Here is a 9,703-nt window from a genome sequence, read left to right on the forward strand (position 1 = left end):
AAGGTAAAAGGATAAAATGTGTTATTTTCTAAGTTATGAGTATTCAAACCTCCATTTCTCTGTTTGAAGAGGATTTCTGCTGGTCCTTTGTGAAGCAAGGTTTTCTGCCTGCTGCATGTTTAATGAGCTGTTGAGAGACGGCTGAGGTCAAGTAAGATACATTAAGCTCTTAGGATGACAACTCATTTCCACCCACATAGAGTTCATAGCTGAATGTCCTTTGATTAAAAAAAAAAAAAAAAAAACATGGGACCAAGGCCACATAGAGCCCTGATAATTAGTTGGGAAGTTATTTGAGGCAAAAATGTTTTTTTACAAGAAAAAAATGAAGCCTGTTCTTTATAAACTCTCAAAACTAATAGTGAATAAACCTGGATATCCACCAGAGCGCACAAAATATGGACTCCATGGAGTGCTTTTGTTTCTGGCTCCCAGTCTGTCAAAGAATAGATTTTAAAATACTGCTGCTGATTTATAAAGCGCTGAATGGTTTGTGGTCAAAATACATTAATGACTGAACCATCCCAACACGGAGAAGCAGCGTTCAGTTTCTATGCTCCTTATATCCAGGTTGAAGACACACCTGTTTACAGCTGCCTTTCATTAAACAACGTTAAGAAGATTTAAAATTTTAACTCTGCACTGTAACTTTTAATTGTTCGTTTTAGTGATTTTTCAATCACTAAAACTTTCTAAAATTTCTATTTTAATGTTTCTTTTCTTTCCTCTGTCATGATGCTTTTGATGTCTTGTGTGAAGCACTTTGAATTGCCTTGTTGTTGAAATGTGCTTTATAAATAAACTTGCCTTGCCGTGCCTTGCCTTCAGTTAAGTCTTATGTGATTACACTGCCACTGTCTGGCCTCAGAGCACTAATGCAACACATGTAACAAGTCAAGCAAAACATTGTCCCTGTACTCATTTACTTTCAAAGACTGAGTATTGACCTCTAATTTAAAAAACTAAATTGTGAATTCAACATGTCTGCCTTACTCCCATTAAAGAGATACAACAAAAACATTTACTCCTGTTTGAAATCGTGACTAAGAAAGGAATTTATTGCAGACATGGATGTCAAGCCCATTAAAGTTACTCATTAACATCTCTGTCTTAAGGGCACAGTGCAAGTAGGGTTGTGCTATGGCATGTCCTGCAACCTTTGCCCAACAAGTCTCTTAATTTTTACCAGAAGGAGCTGAAGAGGAAACAAAAACGGCAGAAGAAGTCAGGTGAAGGAGACATATATCTGATCACTTAAAGTTCTTAAAAGGTAAGTCACTTTAGATGTATTTATTTCTTTATTATTTTGATTGTTTGAATTGAAATTGGAATACTATCCTACTACACTTTGGGATCAAGATGAGAGAGTTTCTGAAAAGGTCATATAACTTGTTGATGATTGTAATGTTTCTACTGTGTCACCGTCTACATCACTTGAAACTGTTTTGCCTTCAATACCTGGGTCGAGCTGCTTTACATGTAACTGTCGAAACATGCATAATGGATACACCATGTATGTATTGGAATAAAGATTATAAATGTACTCTTAGGCTGAAGATAATTAACAAGCAGCTCAGGACTGTCATCACCAGCATTGCTCAACTAACAAACAGCATGTGACATTTTGAGTGTGAAAGAGGCCAACACAATCATAAAGTTTAATGAGGTCTTTTTTTAGTTTTTTTTTTTTAGATCAGGTGATTTTTTTCATCAGACTTTTTCAGTGCCACAGGAGAGATATGTATTTGCCAGCTGTGCTCTACAGGAGGATTATCGCTAAAATATTAGGTTTGTTATTCCGACATGTAAAGTGTAATGGCAATGACAGGGTCACCATGAAGTTCAATAAGAAGGTATGACTGTACTCTCAGAGAGCGGTGGGTAGTGTTATTCATTAAGCAAGTTTACTTAACATTTATATAGAACCAAATCTATGAAACCAAATGTGTTAAACAATTTATTAAACAATCAAATCCTATGGAATGAAAAAACAAGTCCACATATGTGTGCTTGTGTGGGGTATCCAATTTGCCCGACTGAACTCTCAGATTATATTGACCCTATTATATTCCTGGGTCAGTTGCAGGGGTCCGGTCGGTTTGATTTACTGGTCCCTAAATATGGAGATTAATGAACTGAAAGAGTCATAGGTTGTTCTAATTGTTCTGGCTGCTAAGGCTATGCCTTCCCAGCATCGCCTCATGATCTTCAGTAACCATTTCTGGTTTCTTTTTTTTTTTTTAGATCTTCCCTCAGCACACAAAGATGGGACAGTGGCGTTATATCCTCTTTGTGGTGTTTTCACTTTGTGGACCTTTTATCAGAGAATCACATCAGGCCACTGTATTTGATGTTAGGGGACACAACGAGCCTCAGAGACATCTTCTCATGGAAGAAAACAATCTAACCACTCCTAACGGTACTCATCGTCTGGGTGAGTAAAAGAAATCTGATTTACACACAAAACATTTTGTTTACATCAGTTGACCTTCCCATCGTCATAACTACATACATTTTACGGCTCTCTTCTCAGGGGTGTCAGATAAAGACGTAGTACCTCCAAAGTCTCTGGAGTGGTCCTATCTGGCAGCAGGACTCGGCACTGTCCTTACTGTCTCTCTCCTCATTGTGATGACGGTAAAGTTGCGCCTCTTCCATCGCTTTCTGGCAAGCTACAGGCACTCTCTGCTCCAAGAGGCAGATGGAGTCAGTCAGTACGGACAGGAGGCGCCGTTTCCCAACAGTGTGATGGGGAGAATGGCCGGGACTGGAGGGACTCTCGGAGGACTGGATGAGGATGATGACGGGTTCATTGAGGATAACTACATCCAGACCAGTGAGAAAGACAGAGCAGAGAGAGAAGTAAAGGAAGATGAGGGGGAGGAAGACATGGAGGACAGCGACGATGATCTTCAGTTCACTATCGGGTGATTTCAGAAAAAAGAAGATTCCGGCAAAACAATTTTTCCATAGCTGATACGAAATGAGACTTTAAAGAAGATCTTGATTGACAATCTGCATTTAGCAATGATTTCAAATACCTCTAGCTCTGGCCTCTTCAAATATATCAATAGGCCTTTTTCACTTAAGTGGAACTGTTTCATGGAACAGTCAGCTTCTTTTTTCTTGTATTCACACCTTAAGAGCAATCACAGGTTTTTTTAGAAATCAACTGACAAAGACTTTTCAAGCTCACACTTCAGAGTAGGTATAAGCAAAAGTGGAACCTTGATTGGCACACGAGCACGATGAAATATCAGCAACATCAATCTTGTAAAACCAGTATAGCAGTTTGTAATGTTAGCATTTAAAAAATGGCCAAAACATGGCAACTGTAATCTTATAGCGCTTACTCTCTATTCCCTGCTAGTTGTACCATGCATAATTGCTGTCAAAACCAAAGTTTTTCAATTAAAGTTAAGTGAAGGAAAATGAAGAAGTGAAAAAGAAAGAGGAAAATAAAAATGAGAGCTGGTTAGAGATTACTTTTTACTTTTTTTGCCTTGGGCCCAACATACTCTAGAATGGCTATGTGTGCAACATAAATCCACACATTTTCAGGCATGTCACTCTCAATCTTTTTGTTTTTGTCATATAAGGTGCTGTTGGCCTGCTAACATCACTTCTTCTTCATATTGGTGGTATCAATGGAAACAGAAATAAAGCCCTCTGAGGTTTCTTGCCTCAATGATCTCCACAGTGGGCAAAACCATTAGAAGGAATGATTAATATCCTGTTACTGATTGCTTTCAGTAAAGATGTATTTACCAAGGTCTATATAATTCATATATGCAATAGCCTCGACAATACATATCTAAAGACAAAGAGGAAAAGTCAAAGGAAAATCATTTAACAAAGGAAAATGGAACTGCTTCATTTTTCCTGTTCCAATTGGTTCTAATCATTTCACAAAGAGGAAGATTTTCCGTAAAAGCCTTTGGGGGGATCCCCGGGAACCTGCTAAAAAAGAACTTTAGATGTATAAAACATTTGAACGCTGATTCATCTACAGTTGATTCAAAATTGTTTCAATAGATAAGCAAATTTAAATTGCATAATGTGATGACCAGTACAAATGCCACATGTCCATTTGAGTGTGGAAAGGTAGTATAAATAAGAACACAAAATCCTCTGCAGGCAGGGAAATTCAGTAAAGAGTCCATACACTTTTATTACTCTGAGACAACAGTGTTTTGACCTGAATCAGTCATCATTGAAAAAATGGCTAACATGACTAAGGGTGAGGTGTATAAAAAAGTCCAAAGATGACTTGATGACGTTGCTCATAAAAGAGAGTTTTGCATTAAGCGCTCCTCAGCAACATGTTAAACAGCAAAGATCTCCTGACGTTTCGTCACTTTGTGGTTTTAGCTTGCCTGTCCGATATCTTTCCTTTTCCCTCTTAGCCAATCAAAAAATTGTGACATTATTTTTTACAATAAATATATGGTGAGTTTATCCACCTGCAAACTGTTGGAGGTTGTTGTTCATACTGCGCTACTGATAAACAACCTGATTGGAGTTTGTCCATAATTTGAGTTAGTATGTGAAGTATTTACCTGTTTGATGGATTTTATGTTGACTTTAAAACCAGGATGAAAATACATAACTTCATCTTAGAAGTGATCTGAACATGCAGAGAGTTACAGGTTTAATGTTAGTGTGTTAATGTAAGATAGCAAAAGGTGTTTTAAAGCACATGAATGTAAAGTCTGAAATACTTTGATTGAATATCCACTTACGGAAATGAATAAATGGTTTTTAATACCAATTTAATCTTTAGTCATTCTGTCATTTTCTTTGTCCAACTTGATCATTGTGTAAGATGAACAGATGTATAAAGCAGAAGACATTTGAACTGATTTGAGTCTTTATTTTCATTCATAGCTATGCAGATATCGAACAAATTTGTTATCAGACAGTAGGAACCTGCAAAGGGTGTGCACAGCATGCCTGTTGTTTGTCACCTATTATTTTCAGGTGATGATCTCACAATAGTGGAACCTAAAGGATTTCGAAGATGCCCCAGCAGTAAAGACTATAACTCCAGATTTGCACCTTAACTCCTTTCTGTTATTCAGTTTTCCTTATTGGTAATTTGCTGGACATTTTTGGATGTGTTGTGATTTTGCTAATTCTTTCCGTTCAGATAAGGCTGGTCCTGCTAGAGGATGTGTCTATCCTCGTCTGGCTCATCTGTCCTCCTGAGACACTGAACACCCTGACCGCTCGACCCCCCAGCCCCCTCGCTCTGTTCATCCTTATCATCATCCTCCTCCTCTGCTCCCTTCTTTTTTTCAGGTAGACCAGCACACTGAAGCCCACCACAGCCAGAGACATGCCTGCCCCAGCAGCCATCAGCATCAGACTCGATGCCAACATCTCCTTCCTATCATGACCTCTGCTGCCGGTCATGGCAACAAAGATCAGAACGGTCCCAGAGAGCATCAAAGCCACGCCAACCGCTAAGATGAGTGCCGGGTCCGCCCTGCCACCGCTCTTCATCTGCTCAATCCGCCGCCTGCTGCGCACACAGTTCATATCCTGGATGGCCGAGCTGAGAAGCTGCTTGAGCAGAACAGCCAGGGCCAAAAGGCAGAGTGTGGTACCCACCCCAAGGCGCCACTCCCCAGACAGGCTGGTGGTGGTGGAGAGGAGGCCCACACCGCCAAGACCAAGTCCCAGAATAAGGGCCACGGAGGCGCAGTAACATAACAGAGAGCGGCGAGGATCTCTGAACCACCACAGCTCCACTTGATCATCAAGCACACGCCTCTGTATGAGGGTGGGGTCCAGGTAGAGACTTGTGGGGTGACGGATGACGTGGTGGGGCTGGTAGAAGGTCTGCAGCTCAGACATGGTGGTAATCACCAGAAAGTCGGCCAAACCAAACTGAAACCTTGAAGGATTGTGGAGAAATTGGATGATAATTAGAATAAAATCAACAGGATTCAAGTTGTTTTAAAAAAGAGTATATCCTTATCTATCAACCACAACAACTATCACTGAATTTTTCATATCATCATATTCTATTGATATTCCTACAATACGTTTCTATTATCTGATTTAATTTTGGATGCTGTCTGCATCTCTCTCATCTCTCCAGTGGTGGCAGATGGCTGTCCACCAAGGTTCAAGAGGCATGTCCTGAAATAGCAAACAGAAAGCACTGCACTAAGCTGCAGAATTTGATCAAAGCATTGAGAAACAGGATAACATTTTGAAAATGAAATAGGCATCAAAATGATGTAACTTAATTTTTAATCAAGTAGAAAAACTTAAATAACAATGTTAATAAAAAATGGCCCTTGTTTACACATAGTGTAAAGTACAGTGATATTATATCATATAACTGTAACCTATTGACCAGTGAGAGAGAGCTGTAGCCAGGTGTATTGTCCTGCTAGAAAAAGGCATATGTAGTTCCAAAGTCTGCAAGTTGAAATGAGTCTGTTTCTGCTTGAGGTTTCTGCCTGTTAACAATTTGTCTGTTTTATTGTTGCCAGGGGCCTCCTCATGCTGGATTAATGTGTGGTCTCTATCATTAGTTTATAAGTAGTATAGAAATGCTCCTTCTGTAAAATGTAATCTGAAACATGGTATCAATATCATTTCCCGTTGAGATTTGTTTTAATTTATAGTTACTATTAAGAAAAGATCGTATTCGATTGGGAACCATTACATTATCTTTGTGGGGCAGAGCGGAAAAAATAAAAAATATAATTTAAGTAAGATCAAATAAGCCATGCAATGAAAACATGTTTGAATCCAGCAAGTAGAAGGCAGAAACCCTCGCATTTAATGAAGTAATATTTATGTATTCTACTCTGTAATATCTGCAAACGTGTCCTTGTGTTGTGTTTTTCTAATGTTTTGTATTGTGTTGTGTTTGTGTTGTGCTAGTATTTGGATTTTGTCTTTGTAGTGTAATATTCAATTTTTTTTTTATGATTCTGCATTATATAAATTAAAAACAGATTGATTAAATATGTTTTGTTACTACTTAAATGCTGCTAATTCATTGATTGGTGTAGTTTAGCTTTTCAACGTACTTGTGCTACCATCTTGGCAAGGAGATTTTTTCTCTCAGGATTAGTCCTTCTAAAATAACAGTAAAGAAAACAGATACTTACTTGGTGTTAAAAAAAAGTGTCATGTGTTGCTGTCCATCCAATCTGAAAAGCTTAATCAAAGAATTAAAATCCTTTTTTTTTTTTTCAAATATCATGTGCTTGCTTTGCCTTGTTTCATTCTGCAACAGAGAAGAGTTGGAGTTTCCAGTAAAACATCAAAGCAGCTTCAGAGGGCATTTTCCAAACTTGTAGATTTTATTTTGTTCAAAGAGATTTCTAGAAGAAAACTCTCCTTAGGTTAGATGAAAAATGTATCCTGACTTCATGCTGGAGGCAGAAAAGCAACAAGGACCAAAATGTAAGTGATGATGTTGACATCCTGGCACGGTGTTGTGTCTGTCCACATGTCTACTCATCATCAACACAGTGACTGACTGCTGTGGCGTCACACATTGATAATCTGTAACATCGTCAGTGCCAGGCAGACCACAGGACCCCCGCTCTGTCTTCTTCTTCTTGAGCAGCACCTTGTCTGGTTAAATGGAAAAGCGACTGGTCACTCACAATAGCAGTGTTGGATCATGGTTTAGACAGATATTGGAGACATTGTCCAGTGTGCCCCCTCACAGACAATGGGCTGGCCAGTGACCACAATGACTGTGCTGCTAGAGGCAGCGGTGGTGTATGTGTGTGTGAGAAGTGTAGGCCATTGCTGTTCTGCTGCTGTGAAGGGCTGAGTGATGTCAGTGTGTACTGATAATGGTGTTTCTGTGATCCTCAGGATAGCGTCATTCACACACTGAGCTGAGCCTCTTAGATACGCCACATGAAATGCTGCATTTCCCTCAGAGAGATGCTCTCTGACTGGAAGCTTGCAGATCTATGTTCTCCAGAAATACACAGCTACAACTGAAACTATTTATTGAGAACAATGGGCAAAGAAATGAAGCATTTGATCAAAATATTGAGAAATACTCTTTCTTGCTCTTTGGAGGGAAATTACATAAGAAGATCCATGTCACTCATATCTGTCTGTGAGATACATACAGACAAGAGAGGTTTAGCATATGTTTGCTAAACATAGAGCTTACAGGCCAGTGTTTCCATTAGCCAATGACAGCATGCAGGTGAATTTAGGAGTGGATAAAATGAAGTGATTGGACGCCACTCAAACCGGCAAATATGACAGACGTGGACATAGTGACAAAGAAGAGAACATAAAATGACACTGAGGTGAGCCAAGGGAGCAAAGCAAAACTTCTTCATCCTTGTAATCATTGCTTAAATATGAATAGTTATGTACTGAACTGAATGTACAACACTACATTAGAGTGTACTATTTATTGACCTTAAGCAGAATCAGTGCAACAACTCTTCGGTGTAATGAATGAGTACTTCCTGATGCGTTCCAGTTGTGAGTTTCCATAGCTAAAAAAATATTTACAAAATGGTGAATGGTTACAAACCTTGGTTAACAAAACATGAGAGATTTAGGAAAGACTGGAAATAATAATAGAATAACTAATAAGTAGTGTGTCCATACTGTTGTGAGGTGGCTGATGCTAGTGCCTCTTCCTATGTTTGATTGATGGATACATCACTTAAAACACCAGTTAAGGGTTGATTCTGAGCCTCTGTGGCCTCCTTTCAGAGAACTGTGAATGCAAGCCAATCAGAGGCTCCTCACCAAAGAGGTTGGGCAGGAGTCCTTTTCTCCATCTAGTGGACAAAAGAACTAAGTACACAATTCAGCCTTCGAATCTCCAACAATAATGGAAGGGCAGATATAAAAGTCAAATTATGACGTTCATTTGATCATCATAAGGATTCTATTACATGAGGTTATAAAAAGACAGATTGATTTATGGATTGATGATAGAACCTATTTATTGATCCTTTTTTTAATCCTTTGTTTGTACATCGAGCTGATGTCATAACCTTTCCCTGTGGTTTCAGAGATGTTGATCTGATATCTTCCATGCTATATATGTTTTACCTTTGAAACATATTATGGCTGGAGATGGATGGCTTCAACCTGTTTTTTCTTGTCAAAGAATCCACAGGACTGGAGTTGTTCAAAGGAGTCATTTTGTGTTTTAAGGTGCCGAATCCAACTGTAAAATATATTTTTTTCTTTGTGGATACGTGATACTGTACTTCCAAGGACATCATTTTTCACTGACTTGAATAAGTATTTAGTTTTGACTCTTTTGTTGCCCCTCAAAGTCTGTTCCATTCAGTTCTGTTTCTAACTAGAGCAAAGAAAATGTGACCCTGCCCAGGCAGTCAATACATAACATTGTTTCCCTGTAGCTGAGTCTTTACAGTCATTGGATGGACCTGGTCTATCTCACATCTTTCATCAGAGAACAACTTTTAAAGCTTTTACAGTAACCTCATTAAAGTACAGAACAGTGTTTTCACACATTATGAGCGCCTTTAGTTTGTCAAAAGCATCCCCATGTTGATTCTACTCATCATTACTTTCCTATTCACTACAAATGACTGATGATGGCATTTATAAAGGTTTCACAAACTAGATGCCTTGTTGTCCATTGACATAGTCTTGTATTTACCTTCATAATTCTCCATATGAATGTGTGTTTAGTCCTTATCTGGCTGTTAGAACA

At 38.8% G+C, this 9,703-nt stretch overlaps 2 protein-coding genes across 2 annotated transcripts; one reads left to right on the forward strand and one right to left on the reverse strand.

Moving 5' to 3' along the window:
• Window positions 1–1,113: 1,113 nt before the first annotated feature.
• LOC109997291 (leucine-rich repeat-containing protein 19) lies at window positions 1,114–4,862 on the forward strand. Its single transcript, XM_020651714.3, has 3 exons — window positions 1,114–1,270; window positions 2,245–2,434; window positions 2,534–4,862. Exons 2-3 carry the CDS (start codon window positions 2,266–2,268, stop codon window positions 2,929–2,931), a joined length of 567 nt encoding a protein of 188 aa, XP_020507370.2. The 5' UTR covers window positions 1,114–1,270; window positions 2,245–2,265; the 3' UTR covers window positions 2,932–4,862.
• A 283-nt stretch (window positions 4,863–5,145) lies between these two features.
• On the reverse strand, window positions 5,146–7,689 carry tmem125b (transmembrane protein 125b). The gene is made up of 2 exons (XM_020651704.3): window positions 7,134–7,689; window positions 5,146–5,899 (listed from the first exon to the last, which is right to left on the reverse strand). The coding sequence occupies exons 1-2, from the start codon at window positions 7,226–7,228 to the stop codon at window positions 5,146–5,148; spliced, it is 849 nt and encodes a 282-aa protein (XP_020507360.2). The 5' UTR covers window positions 7,229–7,689.
• Between the last annotated feature and the right edge of the window lie 2,014 nt (window positions 7,690–9,703).

The sequence above is a fragment of the Labrus bergylta genome, chromosome 4 (assembly GCF_963930695.1).
Source record: "Labrus bergylta chromosome 4, fLabBer1.1, whole genome shotgun sequence".
Taxonomy (NCBI): domain Eukaryota; kingdom Metazoa; phylum Chordata; class Actinopteri; order Labriformes; family Labridae; genus Labrus; species Labrus bergylta.

What these genes read in the sequence shown, in the direction of transcription:
- LOC109997291 (XM_020651714.3), top strand. Translation starts at nt 2,266, where the DNA reads ATGGGACAGTGGCGTTATATCCTCTTTGTGGTGTTTTCACTTTGTGGA. An exon ending in TAACGGTACTCATCGTCTGG is followed by an intron (nt 2,435 to 2,533) that starts GTGAGTAAAAGA and finishes CTCTCTTCTCAG; the next exon opens with GGGTGTCAGATAAAGACGTA.
- tmem125b (XM_020651704.3), bottom strand. Translation starts at nt 7,228, where the DNA reads ATGATATTTGAAAAAAAAAAAAAGGATTTTAATTCTTTGATTAAGCTT. An exon ending in ACACTTTTTTTTAACACCAA is followed by an intron (nt 5,900 to 7,133) that starts GTAAGTATCTGT and finishes CAATCCTTCAAG; the next exon opens with GTTTCAGTTTGGTTTGGCCG.